This window comes from Myodes glareolus, chromosome 10 (assembly GCF_982192425.1).
Source record: "Myodes glareolus chromosome 10, mMyoGla1.1, whole genome shotgun sequence".
NCBI classification, from domain to species: Eukaryota; Metazoa; Chordata; class Mammalia; order Rodentia; family Cricetidae; genus Myodes; species Myodes glareolus.
Window position 1 is genome coordinate 31,552,319 of NC_142035.1, and position 20,977 is coordinate 31,573,295.

The 20,977-nt window shown below is 35.9% G+C and overlaps 1 protein-coding gene across 1 annotated transcript in view; it reads right to left on the reverse strand.

The window, feature by feature from the left end:
- Xrn2 (5'-3' exoribonuclease 2) overlaps positions 1 to 20,977 on the reverse strand; it is a 73,987-nt gene that overhangs the window by 31,682 nt on the left and 21,328 nt on the right. The window contains exons 14-24 of the mRNA XM_048455532.3: positions 16,565 to 16,609; positions 15,335 to 15,466; positions 12,746 to 12,864; positions 10,007 to 10,142; positions 9,118 to 9,225; positions 8,945 to 9,034; positions 7,867 to 7,939; positions 4,899 to 4,982; positions 2,742 to 2,839; positions 2,079 to 2,158; positions 171 to 227 (exon numbers count right to left, since the gene is read on the reverse strand). Of these exons, the coding sequence (XP_048311489.2) occupies positions 171 to 227; positions 2,079 to 2,158; positions 2,742 to 2,839; positions 4,899 to 4,982; positions 7,867 to 7,939; positions 8,945 to 9,034; positions 9,118 to 9,225; positions 10,007 to 10,142; positions 12,746 to 12,864; positions 15,335 to 15,466; positions 16,565 to 16,609 (1,022 nt within the window). The remainder of the gene's footprint in view (positions 1 to 170; positions 228 to 2,078; positions 2,159 to 2,741; positions 2,840 to 4,898; positions 4,983 to 7,866; positions 7,940 to 8,944; positions 9,035 to 9,117; positions 9,226 to 10,006; positions 10,143 to 12,745; positions 12,865 to 15,334; positions 15,467 to 16,564; positions 16,610 to 20,977) is intronic.

The following is a 20,977-nucleotide window of genomic DNA, read 5'->3' on the forward strand; positions in this document are numbered from 1 at the left end:
AATTTAAAGTCAAGAGGCTCTGCTCTGAGGTCTGCAACACAAGGACTCTCAATCTCAAAGAACTGGTAAATTAACACTGCCATTTCCTTGTAAATTAGAGATATGTTAAAACTCACTTGTAATTGTGAAACTGTGCCCTGGGCAAACGCTCCAAATTCTAGAAAACTTACCTGACTGAAGTGTTCTGTGTCAGGTCCCGTAACATGGGCACAGGGGAACATACTGTTCTAAAGAAAACCAGAAGAATCACCAGTGAGCACAGTGAAACTCTTGGGGAAGTAAGACACACTATTTGTGAGGCTTTTGAAAAATCATTAAAATGCACTAACAGCAATAGTATATAAGATGACCCTGTTTATTATAGGTAGAAAATAATTATGGACAGTTTATATTAAAATCTGTAAAACAGAACAACGAAAGACACTCTCCCTTACCCCAGTTAATCCAAAAAGGGAAGGAACCTCACAACCTCCAGTAATTCCAGTTTTAGAGGGATCTGACACTCTTGTCTGGCCTCCACAAATAATGGGTACTCACACACACCCACACACAGACAAGATCTCACATGATTAAAAGAAAATCATTTAGAAAAGAAAGCCTAATAGTCAGTGGTGAGGGACAATGGTCTGTATTCTGTCAATTATATTTTAAATAAACACTGATTGGCCAGTGGCTAGGCAAGAAGTATAGGCGGGACAACCAGACAGGAAGTAGAGGAGGATCAATGAGAACAGAATTCTGGGAAGAAGGAAGTCCTAGTCTGCAGTTCTGACCCAGCAACAGAAGAAGCAAGATGTGACTGCCTTGCCGAGTCACGTGGCTAACATAGACAAGATAATGGGCTAATGTAAGTTATAAGAGTTAATAAGCCAATCAGTTTATGATTAATGTAGACCTCTGTGTGATTTCTTTGGGACTTAACGACTGTGGGAACTGGGCAGGACAGAAACCCAGACAACAATTAACTGTAAAATATTTAATCTTAGTAGAAAACAGAGAAATACAACAGTAAAGCACAAGAGATCATTGAACAGATTAAGAAAGAAAGAGGTGACAAAGTCTCAAGGGTCTGCCTGAGCAGAGAGTATCAACCTCTCACACTACAGCTCACTAGGATGATACTATATTGTAATCACTTAGAAATATCCAACTCGCTTTAATGATTAGTAAGTCTCCTACTGAATATGTGCCCTGAGTAGCGGTCCAAAAACTCTGATCTCAGAACTATTTTATATTCTTGAAAATTATGCAGTCAGGCTGGGTAAATGATTCAGTCAGTAAAGTGCATGAAGACCAGAGTTCTAATCCACAGTACCATGTAAAAACTTAAGCATGGCAAACTGTCCTTGTAAATATCAGTGCTGAGAAAGTAGAAACAGAAGGATCCCAAGTACTTGTTGGACAGCCAGTGTAGCCAATATTCCAGCTCCAGGATCAGAGAGACCATGTCTCAAAAAGGAAAAGGAAAATAAAAAAGTAGAGAGTAAATGAGGAAGGCATCCAATATAGCTGTCTAGTTTCTATACAGGTGAATGTATGCACACACTTGTGTACACACACACATTGTATACATACACAATGGAGAGGGGGATCTCAAAGAACTTTTCTATTGGTTATAACTATCTATTTAAAATGTTTAAAATACTAAATTAGCAAATAACATTTCAATGTAAAACAACTGTGTTTTACAAAATCAAACAAGAAATAAGGGTATTCCTGTTACATTTTTTTAAACCTAAAAATCTGTCTTATTTATTTCAATCATCTTTTCTGTTTCTTATCCCACATATTGCCCCTGAAAACTCCACCATGTGTTCAAGAAACAGAATGGAGAAAGCAAGTGGCAATGAAATAGTAGTAGCATAAGACAACAGCTGTGACTGTGCAGGTGCCTTAGTTTTAGGAACCCAGAAACCCCACAGAAGGCAGCAAAGCTACTAAATGTTACAGATGGACTAGGAATCCATGTCTGTATTTTAGTATAGCAGAGTTTTGTTATAATCGTCACACTGGACAAAAAGGAAAAGCTAACTAAATTTCATTGTAGTTGTCTCAATGATGTACAAGTGGGTACTTACTGATCTGGAAGAATGGCTTCTTCATCCAAAGAAAACTTTCCTTGAATCCCATGACACAATTCAGGTGGCACATCTACTGGCTGTGGAAAAATGAAATTCTGTATTTTACAGAATGAATGGTAAACAAGGATGCAGCAGAGACTTGTGTACCTTCTCTTAAGAAGATGTAAGTTCAGAGGCCTGTTATTCAGGGCCAAAGGTGAAGGTACAAACAAACCAAGGATCTATCGGCAGGTGAGCTGATAAACAGATTGTGTATTTGCTTCTTACTGAACATTATTCAGTCATAGAAAGAAATGGCATTTTTCTAATGCCTAAAACATGGATGAACTTTTAACATGCAAAGTGAAACGAGGCAGACAATGAGGATTAACACTGTTGAATTCCAGTTATATGAGGTATCAAGAATAAACAGATTCATAGAGACAGATAAATATCTGACTTTGGGGATCACAGAGATGTTGTTTAATACTGTCAAATGGGCATAGAATTTCTAAATGGGTAAATGGAAAAGTTCAACAGATGGATAGTGGTTTTAGTTGTACAATACCATAAATACACCAAGAGTCACAAAATTTTATGCTCCAAAAAGATATGAGTAAATTAAATCCTAAACACACACGCATGCACATGTTCCTAATTATTACAAATTAGATACCGTACCTCTGTGGAACCTGTCTGATACAGCTCTAAAATGAAGTCACGTAGTGGGTGAAGTTTCCCCACAAACAAAACATCACTTCCAAGACTATTTCTCCTGTCTAAATAAAAAAGAATAGGACCATAGTCAAGCAATTACATCTAATAAGAGTATTTTTATAAAACTACAACAAAGGAAAGTACCTGCATTCTAAATATACTCCCAGTACAGTGTTTATGAAAAATAATTTATAAGTGATAAACTTAAATGTGTGATGTGTAACTCTTATAATATCTGAAATGAGTTTTTGAACAAATAACTCTAAGAAAGTGGTTATTGCTGAGACATACTTGGATATATTGCAAGATAAAGGGCAAAACTTTCTTAGCTATAATGTATCCAATTTCTTGCAGAAGTCATAAACATTCTCTAAGGAAATACAAACAACCACATCATAACAAAAATAAACCAACGATTTCTTAGACTTGTTACATTGATACTGAAATTTTCAAAACTGAGTTCATCTTTACAATTTTCCAATCTAAGTATTCTGTACTAATTATAAAATGCTATTTTTTTATGCAGAGTAACATTTCAAAATAGCCCTCTAGGGGTAAATGCTTATTTTACTCAACTCTTTCAAGAAAAGTTAATCCTTTGAAGATAACAGGAAGAAGGCAGATGGAGAAAATGAATAATGCTTTCCTAAGAGGCAAGAGTATTTTCGTGTGTGAATGTCATTAAGAATCAAAATGTCAAAGGGTATTCTTCCTTTTTTCTTTTTAATTAACCTAGGAATGTTTATTTCCTTCTTAGTTTCTTCAAGGATCCAGTCATTGTTCAGTAGTGTGTTGTTTAATCTCCACAGGTTTGTGAATGTTCTAGGGTTTCTCTTACTGTTTATTTATAGTCTTATTCCAGTAAGATCAGACAGAATACAAGCAATTTCCATTTCCCTGTATTTGTTAAGACTTGGTTTGTGTCCTACTTTATGATCTATTTCAGAGATAGTTCCATGGTCTGCTAAGAAATATGTGTATTCTGCAGTTTGGATGAAACGAATGTTCTATATATATCTGCTCAGTACATTGACCTAGGATGTCATTTTTCTTTTAATTGATTTTATTGAGCTATACATTTTTCTCTGCTCCCCTTCGACCTCTTCCATGGTCTCCATGCTCCAAATTTACTCAGGAGATCTTGTCTTTTTCAACTTCACATGTAGATTAGATCCATGTGTGTCTCTCTTAGGGTTCTCTTTGTTTTCTAGGTTCTCTGGGATTGTAAAATTGTAAGCTAGATTTCTATGCTTTATGTCTAAAAGCTACTTATGAGTGAGTACATATATATTTGTTTTTCTGGGTCTGGGTTACCTCATTCAATATGATGTTTTCTAGATCTATCCATTTGCCCACAAATTTCAAGATGTGATTATTTTTTTTCTGCTGTGTAGTACTCCATTATGTAAATATTCCATGTTTTCCTTATCCATTCTTCAGTAGAGGGGCATTTAGGTTTTTAGGATGTCATTTTATTCAGATATTTTTGTCAGGATTAGGATTACCTGTCAATTGCTGGGGTTAATCTGTGACACTATCTCTATCAATACTTGTTTTTATCAAACTGGATGCACTTCTATTCAGGGTTTAGAATACTGACATCCTCTCGATGATTGTCCTTTAATCAGTATGGAGTGACCACCTTCATCTGTTTCCACTAGTTTGGGCTTGAAATACATATTGTCAGGCACAATACCATGTTTCCTCGGTCCACTTCCTTGAAATAACTCAAACAATACTCTTGAAATGTAATTTTTTTTGAAAGTCTTATAATGTAGCCCAAGCTGAACTTGGAACTTTGAGCAATCCTCCTACTTTACCCATTTCAGTACTAGGATAATAGAGGACTGTGCCACCAAGTACAGTAGAACAGTAATTTATAAAATAAATTTAGCAAATATTTTTAAATAGAAAATTGTCATTTAGTAGTCAATTTCCAGATAACAGATTAAGAAGCAACGTTAATGTCTGCTACAAAGAAGTAAAACAATAATCTGTGCCTTTTATATGAGAAATTGGACAAACAGAATAAAAAAAGTCATTTTATACAGACATGTAAAATCTATGTTGCACAAACTCAACATTGACCAAGTTGCCATTTGGTCAAGCTGTGACTCTTACTCTCTTCTGGAGTGAGGTCTGGGTACACTTCTTCTAGGGCAGCTCGCAGCCGTCGTTCATCCACAAAGGGCAATAGAGCAACACCTGGGGAAAATCAACAAACCACCTTGCTATTAAAATCACCTGATTTCAGATTTTCATAGGTTCAAATGAACATTCTAGTACAGTATCTCTGTTGACACAAAGACATTAAACTCTATTTTGTCATGTAGCCAAAACTCTGATGTAAATACTTTCATATGCGGTAGTAATGACCAAAACTGTCCCCTATTTTTCATACCTACAATGCTGGCACCTCACTAAAGCCCTTCGGCCAACAGCAGCTAATCTTCCTAGAGCTTGACTTGTCCTTCCTGATTTTTTGTAAAAATGAGGTCATTTACCTAACATACTCAGAAGTTCTATTTATGGGCTACATGAAGTCTCTTTAACTTCTAAGCTTCCAAAGCACTGTTTATACTTTAATCCGATTAATTTGTATGCAAGCATTCTTCAGAGCCTTGCCTAAATAATTTACTATTGGGAAATAGAACTATCTGCCCACATGGGGCTAAAAATGGCCCCCAGAGTATGCAGAACTAAAGGCATTGTTTTATTTGACCTAAGGTTATTATTTTCAGGGAAGTTTATCCTTAATACAGTACCTATTGTAATACTAAAAAGGGTTACTGAAGCATATCTATTTTCTGCTAGAGAACAGCAAAAATCATATTATGAACAAATAAAACTTAAAGATAAATAGCAACAACAAATGTTTAATAGAACTAAATAATTCTAAAACAACCACCACTCCAAACTACTGTATTTGAAAAATTATAAGAAATGAAAAACTTCCAAAGTAGATTTAGTTACTATTATTTTCTCAGTAAGGAAGCATCTGATTTTAGTGCCATATATGAACCTAAGTTTAAAAAGAAACTAAGTTCTGGTATAAATTTTGCAGTGCCTAAAAGAAGTGATCTCAAAATTACTAGCACCTATTATCAATAAAGCCAAATTCAATTACTGGCAAACACAGAAGAAAAGAAAGAGTTGTTCAAGTTGTTCAAATTCTGGTTAGTTATACACTTGGGAGAAATATACCAACAAATACCCAAGTCATTATTTATCTTTATTTTCTACCCATTTGACTCAGGATTTAAAAAAAGTACTGCAAGACTTTCCTATAGTAAAACTTTTCTACAATATTAGTTCCAGAAGCTGAATCCAATCAGGAAACAACTTGCAGTAACACTGACAGTGCTAAAGTCACCAAGGAACACATCGCCGCTGCTGCCTAGGTAAAGGTGAGGTAGACAGTTCATCTCTCGGTGCTCTAGTCCATACACTGCCTCTTCTGATCCTCACATTCACCCTGATCCAGCTCAGGCCGTGGTTCTGCTCAGATAAAGAGTCACTTCAATAAAGGTCCTCTAGTACACACACTCAAAAAAAAAAAATGTTTTTGTTTTTGTTTTTTTAAAAATTGCCCAGCTGCGGTTCTCTATCATTTTAAGATATAATCAACCTGGGCAAAAACGTTACCGAGTAATATATTGACAATGCTTTCAATAAGTTTATTTCTTTTCTTTTCTTTTCTTTTCTTTAGGCAGGGTTTCTCTGTAGCTTTAGAGCCTGTCCTGGAACTCGCTCTGTAGACCAGGCTAGCCTCGAACTCACAGAGTTCCACCTGCCTCTCCCTCCCTAGTGCTGAGATTAAAAGTTTGCACCACCACCGCCCAGCTACTTCAAGTTTTAAAAGTGTGTTCAAAACTCTCTATATAATAATTATAATAACGTAAGTTGGCAAATAATCTATATGCTTATATATATATATTTAGTATAAACCTAAGCAAGGACTGAATTATTTAATAAACACAAATATATTTACTTATTTTTTATCACCCCTCCATTTTTCTATGCTCCTTTTCCTTAATTAAAACATCCTCCACACAGTTCCTTTAAAACCCCCTGAGATTCTAAACCATTTATATGAGACAAAAACATTTTACATAACCCCTAATCAGTAGGATGCATTTCCATTATCACAAAAGTAACATGAAACTATCACTACTACGTAAACCAAAGCCCAACCTCCCCCGCAAATCTCTTAAAATTTTCAAATATAGCATTGGGGGTGAGGGTGAATGTTGTGAGGCTGCTGTGGACCAAAGTCAGTTGTACATGCCAGGCAAATGATCTACCACTGAGCTACATCCCAGTCCTTCAGTCTGTAATTGTTTCATATGCCCCTCTGTCTCACAATTCTGAGCTTAGAATCCTAAAAAAGTACACAACAACAACAAAATAAGTCAAAACCATTTGCTAAAAGAAGTCTTTGGCCAAGGATTTTTTTAATTGTGTTTTATATTCAATGATCAACATTTGTTGAGTAGTAAAGAACAGCTCAAATTTAGTATGAATCTTAAAATTGCCTTTTCTACAAAATTTGTTCACAAAAGGAATTTAAAAACAGACAAAATAAATGAATTTCACGTGTTAAATTTCTAGTACATTTTTTTTTAAGTTACCAGGGTATAACCCCAAATGGGCATGCCTGTTTCTTTCTCAGCAGTTTCTCAGACAATGGACTGCTAACTACAAAAAAAAGTCACTAAGGATACTAAACCTGCAATTTTAACCCATTTCAACAGGTTACTATTTACCAGAAAGTTACTGTTAAAATTACTATTGACCACTGACAATCATGGATTGAATAGATACATCCACTTTCAAATGTAACCATGAAAATAAGTGTAGAGTATGGTTTCCAGAATTCTTTTATCCTTAAGTCAAGACTAATCATCAGCCTTTTTAAAAAGCTGTAAACAAACCAGGCAGTGATGGTGCATGCCTTTCAAGGCCAGCCTGGTCTACAGAGCTAGTTTCAGGACAGCCAGGGCTACACAGAGAAACCATATCTCAAAAAAAAAAAAAAAAAAAAAAAAACCAACAACAACAAAAGTAAACAAAAATATCTAGATTTTACCTTGCCATGCATATTTCTTCCCATTCAAATCAATAGCAAAATCTTCAGGATAGAAGTCAATTATACTAGAATCCTATTTCAGGGAGAAAGTAAAAGAATCAAAAACAAAAGTCAAATACTTTGTCACAAGAAACATGACAGGACTCTTGTTCAAGTCATCAAACTTCAATGGAGAAATTTTGAAGTATATTTTTTCTCTAAATGCTAAGGCATGAGGTTACTAATACGAGGTGCAGTAAAAAAAATTAAAAACTTTATTTAAACAAAGAAAAAGAATTTCAGAACCGTTAATTATGGGCTACATGTAGTCACTGAAGGGTTTAGTTACTCAACATTTCCTTCTCCCTGGCTGGGTCTCACTTTTTAACTAGCACAAAAAAAATAAGCTTAGAGGTAATTGTTAAGTTGGGAGCGTAGGCCCAAGCCCCTTGCATCTATCCCAGCCCCCAAGTCTGAGAGTTATATTGGTCTGGACTCCAAATCCCTGCAGGCCAGGTCCACAGAGAATTTAAATGAACGCCCAAAAGAGGAACACGTGGTCTCTTTTCCTTCCTCCCAGTGGTTGTGTTCGCCTGAGAGCACAAAACTCTCATTAAACCTGGATATTTCTTTATTTGGCTTGTTTTGATTTGGCTTGATGGGATTTTGCGTCGGCAGAGAGCTCACGTTAGGAAAATATTCCTAACAGTAATTTTAGGTAAGTCAGATAGCATGTTTAAAGTCATTATATAGGGATGAAACAAACTGGAATACTTATGCAGAGCATGGTGACTTACAACTTTGATACTGGAAATCAGAGGTAGATCTCTGTGAGTTCAAGGCTAGCCTGATCTACAGAGGGAACTCCAGGGGTATCTACTCAGTTCCCTGTCTCAAAAAAGTTACATGAAGACTGAAAATAAATCATTTTTATTTACTGGACAGAATACTCACAGCCAAATAAAGTACAGAGTAACATACTGTGAGGTGAAAAATATATGGAAGAATTTATTCTTTCTGTACTTCAGTTATTCAACTATGAGATGCTTAAGCAACTCTGACTAATGTTGCCAGCATACTTTAGAACATTAAGACTTACAGGGTCACTCATAAGCTTCCGCCATGATGGGGGTAGAAAGTTACCACTTGCAGCTGGAAAGACACCCATGAGTTGCTCCAATGGTTTAAACTGCAAGAGAGGGAAAGGTTAAAGACTCCAAATTATTATCCAGTTCAAATTAACTATTTTTTTTTCATCAACTTGAGGCTTACCGGTTTTGTGCCCTTCTCAAATTCAGAAGACATGTCTGCAATACCTTCAAAGTCTGAGGCAAATGGTGCATAATGGAATGGATAATACCACTTCCAGGAAGCACAGCCCTAAAATCATTAATGACAAAAGCAAAATACTCTTAATGATGAACATGGTAAAAAAAAAAAAAAGTCTATAATATTTGTAAAAAATGCCTTCTGGTATATACTTCACTCATTAATTTTCTGAGTTCAAAATATTGTTTAGTTGCCTACTTCATATCAGGGGTTCCTATACCTAAAACATATGGTGAAACTTCTTGAATAAACAGTAGTTAACATCAAATTTTTTTTTCACAAACACAACTGGGCTAAGATATCTATCCTTAATATATTTGATGACATTTCTTTCCAATCTCAAGCTTCTATCATCAAATAAAACCAATTAACAAGAAATTCAATTTCCTATTTCATATAAAAATCATAATACTATAGGAGAGCTGGTACAACCAAATTCCTTTCAAATTTCTATTGCTATGATTTACATTGTATCTTTTCTTTACTTAGTGACTATCACTTTATATTTTTATTTTATTTGTTTATTTTTAAACTCTATTTAAACAAACAAACAAACCAAAACCCCAGTAAACTTTAATTATTTTAAAGATCAACTCAAACACTCTGACCCTAAAATCTTTTAAGGTAACAAAATCAAATTTCACTGATACCGTAATTTCTAAGGAAATTCCAAGTCTTTACAAATATTACTAATGGCAATTTTTAATAGAAAGTTTTAAATAACAAGTATGGATTTTATCTAAAAATATTCAACATTAAGTACAACTACAGAAATTACTAGTTTTCTAAAATGAGTAGCCAAAAAACTTAAAAGGAAAAATTCTTTTGGTACCTGGTAATAATATCGAAGAACCCAGCATAGCCCTTCAACATAGGACTGAACAACTTTACGCCGGAATTTCTCATCAGCTGCATCTACATCAAATTTGTTCTTGTAGTATCGCTGCTTCCAACCAGCCTCCCATAACCTAAAGATTAGGTGAAATAAGTTAATGTTGAATTAATACATCTGCAGCAATAATCTACTGATTCCAACCTAAATCAATTTATATTTAATATCTAAGGGAAATTGAAGAAGCTGAACAGAAAAACTAACAGAGATTCATTTAACTTTCTAAAATGATGAGCTCTACTTTTAGAACCAATGATAACTAGACATCAAAAAAACCAAATAATGATTATGGTAAGGCCATTAAATAACTACATTTGAAAAAAAAAAAAAGAATAACCATTTTTTCAGTAAATACATTATACTCCTTTATGCCAATCTTAAATCTGCTTTCCATGTTTTTTATTAATAATTCTGAAACTATGTTCTAAGATTAAAATATTGAAGACATTTTATATTTCAAATTTGTCACAGTATGTTAAACCATATAAAGAAAGTAAGTTATTTTTAAAATGTATTTTAAATGTTAAAAAGATATTAAAAATTCTAGGGAGCAGGCAAGCAAAGATTGTGTGATATTTGTACTCACTATCTTGGCTCACCTCATGCCTCTTTCAACAGAGTTCTGATGACTTACTAGGAGAGAGAGATTTATTTCTGCATCCCCCTTCCCTCATATCCCTATTCTGCTCACTTATGTTCTGGTATAACCTAGAACAGGTCAATTAATTTAGTAATTATCATTAACATTGAAAATACACAATCACATCTTAAACTTTATATGTGTGCTCCTATATGCATGACTGAGCACAACATGCACGTCTCATGACCACGGGCATTGAATTCCCTGGAATTGGAGTTAGCTGCCAAATTAGTACCGGGAATGAAACCCAGGTCCTCTGCAGGAGCAGCCCACGCTCTTAAATCCTGATCTGTCTCTCTCCAGCCCCACAAACAAATTTTCACTCCCAAAATATTGTGTTTTGTTTTGTATCTTTATTCTTTAAAAGATTTAAATATGTTATTCAAGGAACAAGAAAAAACTAAAAAACACTTTCAAAAAAAAAAATCAAGGGAGCCCAAGAACATCAAGTCCTTCCCAATTAACCCATGTCAGACTTTAACAAAGTAACTTCAGAGAATACACTATCTTCCCAAACTAGCTATCAAAAACAAAAACACTCAGAGAATGGAAGAAATGGCCTCTATTCTACTGTTTTACATAAAAGTATAAATGAAACAAATGACAAAAGCCTTAACCATTTCTTAATAAAAGCTTTGAATAACCCTGGCATCCATTAAATAATAAATTACTGAACAAATCAAGTTACCTATTAACCTAGTGTTTATCATGATGGCTATGTGATAAACAAAAAACAATCTAGCTGGGTAAGATGGCATCCTAGCAATCAACAGCAGAAGCAGGCACATCTCTGTCAGCTCAAGAGCAGTCTGGTCTACAAAACAATTTCCGCACAAACTTAGGCTACTCAGTGCCTTGTGTTTAAAAAAAGAAAGGGAGAGGGTTGGGGAGACATTTCAGAGGAGAGAGAGCTCAGAGGTTAAGAGCACTGTCTGCTCTTCCAGAAGACTGGGGTTCACATCCCAGCACCCAACCACCATCTATGACTCCAATTTCAGGGTATCTGAAATTCTCTTCTTGCCTCTCCAGGTACCAGGCACACACATGGTACAAAGACATACATTCAGGCTAAAACACATAAATATATATAAAAGAAAACTTCTAGGATGAAAACTCAAAGTGATAGGGCAAAGACCGGAGATATATTAATTAAATGTTTGTCTCATGGCAATTCATTGATCTAATTTTTCCCTACTAATCCAATATTAAAGGACTCTAGGAAAATCAAGTTATATATGATATATACACGAAGTTCTTAATCATAAATAAGAATACCCACATTCTATTTCCTGTGCAAGAAGTTTGCCTTGCTGGACTTTGAAAGACACCATTTTCCTAAATTCTTAATGAGCTACAATGTTTTAAATTGTCCTTTTGTAAAGGGAGCACAGGGTAATCTGGACTTGGGTATACGAGAGGCTAATAATCTTTCTACATAATGACTCCAAGTCCAGCCTCTGAACCAATTACAGAATCAAAGCTTCTCACTATAAAATTTATGTATGCAGTTAAAAGGAAGAAAACTCCTCTGCCATGAAACAAAATTGTACATGTGCAGTTTTATAGTTCTTTTTTAAAAAATACATATTTATATCTTAAAATGACTTCTGCACATTTCATTTGAAGAGCAACCTTTTCAGTTGAGAACACTAAAGTAAAGTATGTTATTGTCAAAATGTATCTGAACTTTCTAGGCTAAGCAACTTCAAAATTTAATCTCCAAACAGTAACATTCAGATCACATTACTGGAGCTAAATATTCGTGCCTAGCCAATCAAGCGCTTGGTCTCAGAGGGGAAAGTGGCTCGGAAGACAGAAAGCTGCCTGCATACTAATCTAGATACTTGGGTTTAACAGCAACAGCTTACACATCTCCCTGGAATTAGTGACTATCCTAACTCTCCACATTAATTACTGATGGATAAAAAGATCACAGGCGAGTATCTGAAGGCATTGCTGCTCTAAGCTAAATAGCATTAATTAGACCACATCTATTTCAGCAATTTGCTAACAAAGTACTACCAAAAAAATGGCTTTACCTGACGTTATCCTCTGGCTCTGACTCACTGTCACTGTCTTCTGCTTTTCTCTTAATTCCTGCTAGTGGAGATGGGGAGCCATCAGATGCAAAACTTGTATTAGGAGATACTGAGGGACTCTGCAGACAATTATGACATTACAGAAGGACGGCATTATTCATTTTACATAAGAAGATATAGGCAAATATCTACCACTTAAGAGTTTCATGGTGATAATTTTCAAAACTATTAAACAGAGAGCAAACGTTATCTAGAAAAAGACTGACCTCCCACACCAGTTCCCTTCCCAAAAAATCCAACAAAGTACCAAGCTTTCTATGTTCAAATTCCGAAGAATTATTAAGACAAAACATGCTTTTAAAAACACAATAGTTTAACAAACATAAAAAATTATTCAGCTTGAGCCTTATGGATTTACAATTAATTTCTACTATCAAACAATAAAGTTATAAAAAATCTCTGAATGGAAAATCAAATACATGGTACATATTATCTGTAATACATAACAATTATACACACTTACATACATCAGACAAAGCTGTGAGAGTGTCATCAAATAGTAAGGGTTCAGCCATACCCAACCACTCTGGAAAGCAGCAAAGACTTTATCTGAAAACTGTTAAATTATTTTATATGTATTGTTTTAAGATGAAGTATATAAAATAGAAAAGTGGGGACTTTTATTAGTATTGCAAAAAAACTTGAATGATACTTTAAGTTACTATTTTTCCTTTGTACCAAACTCAAAGAACACAACAGGACCCTAAATATTTTAATATTTAATTAATTATTTAAAAAAATCTTTGCGATTATAGGTAAAATAAGTGACCAAAATTGTCATGATAGGTAACATTTTCATAGTTAAGCTTTCCTTCTGCTAATCAAAGCAGATTAGCTATTTTAAATAAATTGAATTACTTTAAAATGAGAGCTCACAAGGCTCTCAAGGCTTTAATGATACTACAACCAAAATCTTAGCATGAAGACAGTCCACATTATATACTAAAAAAAAATGTTAAGCTATACCTCACATAGAACTTTAAAGTACTTTCCTTTCAAAAATGTATGTCAGCTTTGTTCAGAGCAATTTAATAAACCAAGGCTAGAAAGACAGCTCAGTGAATAATGCACTTGCTGCACCAGCACGAGACTCTGAGTTCAACCCACATATATCAAAAAGGAAAAGGCCTGACACAGCCTTTAATCACAAAGTCTATGAGTTTGAGACTAGCCTAGTCTACACAGTGAGTACCAGCCAGGACTGTATAGTTAGAATTTGTCTTTAAAAAAATATGTGAGGTGCTGGAGCGATGGCTCAGCGGTTAAGAAGAGCATTGTCTACTCTTTCAAAGGTCCTGAGTTCAATTCCCAGCAACCACATGGTGGCTCACAACCATCTGTAATGAGGTCTGGTGCCCTCTTCTGGCCTGCAGGCATATATACAGACAGAATATTGTATACATAATAAATAAATAAATATTTTTTAAGAAATTAAAAGAGAAAAAAAAATTTGTGAAAGGTGAAACCAAGTCTACAAATTGCCCTATGACTTCCCTAAGTACACGATGATTCACAGCATCCTCACACACACACCATGTACAAACACAGTAATAATCATTAAATAATTTCTTTTAAAAATACATATTCAGTGTCTAAACAAATCAGTACAGAAAGGTATCTTTGTATTTGGAAAATGAGAGTGAGAGGCATTATCCGCAGACTGATAAGAGTCTGACACACCAAGTTCAGTCTCTACTGGATGCATGCATGGCCTTGAGCAGTGCAACCTGTTAGCTCCACCGCACACTGATGATGATATTCTCTTCAGATGGTATAACAAGTGTTAAATAAAATCATGTGTGTCAAAGATCACTGACTAGCATTATGCTTGTCTAGCACAAGTAGTTAATCAACCAGTAAATGATCATTATTAGGTAAGTCTTATCTATTTGGGTGACATTCATATTAACTGCCCAAGCAAAAGCATAGAGAAATTGTATGCTTTTCAAAATACAGTATTTCTTAGACTATCAAAAAAAAAAAAAGATATTCCTCAATGACTAAACCTCATGGTTTAATTAAGGAATGGAACAACTCTGAAAAGATATTTTAAGGTATCCGTTACTACCCAAATTCTGGTTACTTTGTATTTGTAAAGATAAAAAACAAATGGCAAAAGCTCAAAACTGGTTCCTAGGAGGAAGGAAAAATAAGAAAGCAAAAGTCACTGTCCCCTCTAGTCTAGGCCTTAAGACATTTGGTTACCCCAAATTTTTACATTTTTAGTACCATCCACCAGTCAGTTCTTTGGGGTAGAGAAAGCAGCTGTAGTCCATGTATTATAGGAACGCTATGCCATTTAGCTATCTCTTTATATAACTTGTATTGACTATTCGATTTTCTTTCACTTCATTTAGTGATTTTCATCTTGATAAAGATAGATTTAATAAAGTTAAAAATATTCTGAGACAATGTTGGGAAAACCCTGTCAAACAAAACCTTATACAAAATAATAAAATCCACAGACACACAATTCTAAAAGGAACTGAACATTCTCCATGCAATACCACACAGAAGCAAGTCACTTACAGAGTTACTATGCATCCTCATTTCATAGGCCGCGTGTCTTGGATTACTGGCTACTTGACAACCTGGGGAATTTCTTGAACCCAAGGCATGAGGTGTTAATATTCCACTAGGAGTAAAAGCTGGTTGATCTCTCTAATATAAAATAGAAGTAAAATTAAATTACAACACAATTAGTGACAGGAAACAAAGAAGATAATGGAATAGTCCTCATAAGTGCTTTTGATGATGAACTGTTTTATGTGGAACTCTGAGAGAAATAAACCCTCTACTAGTTGTTTTTTGTCATGGCGTTTCATCATATCAATGATAACCCTAACTAAGACAGTGCTCTTGAATCCAAATGCAATGGTAAGCAACTTAACATTTCTCCCTTTTGGTTTCAGATACTGCTCAGTTCTTATAAAACACAGTAAAGGCAACAAGTTTGAAAATCCATCGGTAAGAAAAAAAGGTGAAGTGATTATAAAGCATTATGCAATTATAGACAGAATCTATCACAGTCAGACAATAAGCAGCATAGTTAAGAGAAAGGACTGATCAATATTAGGAGCAACACCAACAAAGAAGGTCATGTGTATAATGGGAGGGAGCAACAAAAGCAGGAATGTAATTAAAAGTACAAATGAAGGAACCCCTCAACAGCACAATAGGTGAGTTTAGAACATGGGGGGTGATTCTAGATGGTCAGAATTAGATCAAAACCACAACACAACTGACCACAACACAACTGAATACCGAAGGGACAAAGGAGTCTGAGGAGATTTCAAAGTGAGAAACAAAATTCAGAGGGTCGCATTCTAAGAGGATTAGAATCTGACAAAGATGAAGGAAGAGAAAATGTGTACAGTAACTTCCAAGAAGATACAAAGGGCCAACTATTCTTATTACAAAAACTACCTGTTACAAACAATTCTAGTAGAAAAATGCCACTTGTTGCCCACTTCTTGTCCATCACGCAGAACTCCTAAAGCTCAGGAGGAACTTCTTTAAAAATGACTGTGTATAATGGCACATACCAGTAATCTTTTGCACTTGAGAGACTAAGGCAGGAAGATTGAGAGCTCAAGACCAACTCAGGCTATCTCAACATGCCCATGCACACATGCGTGCACGCACACACATACACAGAAGACAGCGAACTGGAGGTGGATGGTCTTGACTAAGGAATATTTATCGTGCTCAAAAAAAAGTTAAACTATGACCAATCCCACGCAATTAATTAAAACTCACCTTCATCCTCTTTCTTTTTTCTTTCTGTCGTCTTCTAAAACTGTCCTAAAAGTATAAAATCCACATATTCTGTCAAATAATTACACAAAAATGTCAGAGTTAAACATTAGCAGGAGTGATTCGAAAGACCATTTAAGTTTTAAAGGAAAATATCAATAATATGGAAACTTAACTAAACTAGGAGTCACACTATATATACAAAGCCCTGTCTATCAGAACTCTAGATAAGCAGAAAGACTAAATTTAGATAAAAATAAACTATTCTTGAAGTTTTTAGATCTTAAAAATACACTGCAGGAAAATGAAAGAACTATGATAAAGACCTTAGCTTTACCTAGATAGAATAAGCCTTTCAATACAGAGAAAATACAAATACAAAAGCAATGAATCTTATCTTGTTAAATGTAATTACCATTTAAAACCTCTATGAGATAGCTGAATGAAAACATTTGGTTACATTACTAAAGGCTGCTAACCACTCCTAATTCTAGCATGAATGGCAAGCAAGAAAGAAGTGAAATTCCACAAACACTAACCCCTAGCTTCCAAAAAGCTATCAACAGGAAAAAGAGAATTCAGATTTACTATTTATTCTGGGCCAAGTTTATGAATAGGGTAGAGTTCTTTCTCTCTGTTCTCAAAGGGCAGTCATGTTTTCAGCTCTCTAGGATTTAGGGCTGATATTGCTCATTAACAAATGGTCCATTCCACAGCTTTGCACACTCACATTCAACAAAGTAAAACAGAATGGTCACGACTTCTGTTGGGGCTGAAACAGAAGGCAGCAGGTATACTGCTGGTGGTTACCCTAAGTGCATTCTGTCAAGCGCAATGCAAAACTTTAATGAGATTTGAAACTGGTGTTTTCTCCCAGGAGAGGAGTCTTGTTTTTCAAGACAGTTTTCTTGTGTAGCCTTTGCTGTCCTGGAATTCACAGAACCACCTGCCTCTGCTAGAATTAAAGATATACACCACCACACCAGCTCAGGAGAGAGGTTTAACAAAGCATACCTAAAGATGAGGCTATGAAACCTCCAATGGTATGGAAACTGTTGATTTCTTTCTCTTTGATTTCTATCTGTGGTTCTGGAAATCTAACCTAGGGTTTTTTTCCATGTGAGGTAAGTACTCTATGTATTCGGCTATATCCCTAGCTCTCTATTATTTTCTTAATTTACATCAGAGAAAGAGAGATGTATGAGAGGAGTATGCATGTGCATGCACATGCACGAGCACACACACACATGTGAGAACTTACAGGAGTCTGTCCTCTCTTACCATGTGGGTTTCAGAAACCAAATGCAGGTTTGGAAGCAAGAACTTTTACCCACTGAGCTATCTAGCTGGTTCCCTCACTAATTTCTCTAATAAAGCTTTCTTCCTCTCTCCCTTCAAAGCAGCTTCTACCTAGGTCATCTGTAGACTGTGAAATCTGTCACTCTTCAGAACTTCCTCCAGTCACATTCTTCACCTGGCTTTCCCCTACCCTTGCTTCCTGCCTTTACACAATGTTATTGTTGCCTTGAGCCCAGTACTTGGACATCTTCACTTCTCTCTTCCCATGGGAATGAGCACCAGCTCTTGGCTTTAAACACGATCTATATGCTATTAAACAGGACATCTGCCCCTTCAAAATCTCCATCTAGGTACTTTGAACTAAATATGTCCAAAATGGAATACTCACCTCCAATTCTAAGACTTTCCTGCACCCTAACCTTTTCTAGGGGAGGTGCTCCAAACACTTTCTAACTGCTTGGAAGTACACTGGGGTCATTCCGGACACCTCATTTCTCTTTTACAACCTGCATTTAGCCCATCAGCCAGCCCCATTGGCACTACTTTCAAAACTTGTTCAGAATCCCTCTGCCCTCAATAGTTAATCAAAACAAGGTAGGTGGAAAGTCAGATCTTGTCAGTTTTCTATCCAGAGCCCTCCATTGATGCATAGTAAAGTTAAGTCCTTGAGATGGCCTATAGGGGTACTAGATCTGGCCCCCATCACTTTTTGGAACTCCACACTAATACTCTTACCTTCTTGCCTCTGCTTCTGCCACATAATACTTGCTTCTTGCTGTTCAGTGTATATATAAGGCAGCTCCTGTCCAGAGCTCTGGCACAGCTATTCTCTGGGTTTTAAGTGCTTCCATTAAGTATCTACACAGCATACTTCTCCACATTATTCACACTCATCTATCAGCACGGCCTCACTATGATTTCTAATGCCATTACCACTTTCCCACATACTGTTTCAACTGCTGTTGTTTGTTTGTTTGTTTTTAAATCTTAATGGCATTTAAAACAACCACATTACATGGTGGAGTTGGTGACTGTGTTTGTTGTCCATCTTCCACTAAAGAATGCAAGCTCCCATGTGATCAAACCGGACTCTCTGAATGTGGCTGACGGTGGAGGCTAACTGAGAAGCCAAGGACAATGGCACTGGGCTTTGATTCTATTGCATGGATGGGCTTTGTAGGAGCCTTGTCTGTTTGGATGCTCACCTTCCTGGACCTGGGGCGGGGGGAGGGGAGGACCTTGGACTTCCCATAGGGTAAGGAACCCTGACTGCTCTTTGGCCTGGAGAAGGAGGGGGAGGGAGAGGGGGATGGGAGGAAGGGGAGGGGAGGGAAGTGGGAGGAGGTAGAAATTTTTAATAATAAAATAAAATAAAATTAATTAATTAAAAAAATGCAAGCTCCAGGAAGGCAGAAATTTTTGTCTGGTTTTACTTTAGTGCTTTGTTTTGGTTTTTTGCTGCCTTATCACTGGCAATCAAAACACTGGCACATAGCTAGGCTCATAGTAAGATTACCAAAGCTCATAATGCATCCTTTTCTGAAGCCTTCCATTCTGCTATCTGATAAATATCTGACTCAGAGGGTTGGTAGTAACACATAAACAGAAGAACATACTGCTGGTGTAAACCTTACTGGTCTTTAATTTTTATGTGCTATGAATACCTTTATGAATGTGTCAAAAACCACAAATATACTTTCTAGAAGTTTCAAACTGAAATTTTGATGTTTCCCCTGTTTCCAGCCAATGGGGAAAACAATATGACAAAAGGGACACCAAGGCTTAAAAAATCTTCTCACTAGGTCAGCCAGAAATCATATTAAGTCTGAAACACTAAAGCAGAAATAAAACCTTTTCTGCTACAATGCTAACTTATCAATATTTAACGTGATAGCATCTTCTAAAGTCACATAAAAAGACTGATCTTGCAAGGATTCTTTTATACCAAGCTGTAACAAAGTATATATTACTTTTTGCTAAGTATCAATAGTAATAAAGTAAAAACACTGTTAAGTGCTGAAGATATAGTCACACACACATGCACATACACACACACTCCAAAACAGCTGCTCCAGCAGATGCTGGAAGAAAACAACTCAATATCAAGGCAATTGGAAAGAATGCATAAGAGAGGTTCAAAGTCCTAAAACTAAGAGAACAGAATTGTGATATACAAAGTTTAAAAAAAAATGTAATTATTATTTACTATTTGCTCAATAAAGCCATGTGGGTTTTTTGTTGTTTCTGTTTTTGTTTTTTTACAAAATTAGTTTAGAAAAGAATTTCTTTCTCTTTAAGAAGCTACTATCAGGGCTGGAGAGATGGCTCAGTGGTTAAGAGCACTGCCTGCTCTTCCGAAGGTCCTGAGTTCAGTTCCCAGCAACCACATGGTGGCTCACAACCATCTCTAATGAGATCTGGTGTCCTCTTCTGGCTTGCAGACATACATGCAGACAGAATACTGAGTATACTGTATACATAATAAATAAATAGATTTTAAAAAGGGAGAGAAAGAAGCTATTATCAGCTCATTTCCCCATTCTGGTCTCCTTTGCTACCCCTACATATCCATCTCCAAACATTCTGACTGTAGACTGCTGCCATTCCAGCCCACCAGCTTCCTTAGGCTTTGCACCCCTGGCCAAGGGCTAGGTAGTATGACTAAGAAACTCTAACCTGCAGCTTTTCTTCCATTTAGGGATCTCCTTTTACCTCTTATTAATGGTAAATGTTTCCCAAGCTCTCGTAGGGCACTTTCATTCTACTCAAGCTCCCATAGAATTTTACATTCCACCATGGCTTCAAGTACCCCCTCCCATCAACCAAGGTTCTAAAATTGTTTTCAAGATTTTCTCCATGTCAGACATCCTGTAGTCCCCTCATATTCAAAATTAACTTCAATTTGTATCTGGTCTCTCACCTCAATCTCCTCTACTCACATTATTTGCTATCTCAGTGAATGGATTCAACAAACACCAAACTGCCTAGGACAGAAATCGGGACTTCTCAAAAAGCACTTGTCAGTCTTACATGGTCAGCTTCCAAGTGCTCTTTTTTTAAGTTCCTCCCTCTATGTTTCAATTTACTTAAGAGCTACTACCCTCCACAAAGCCTACA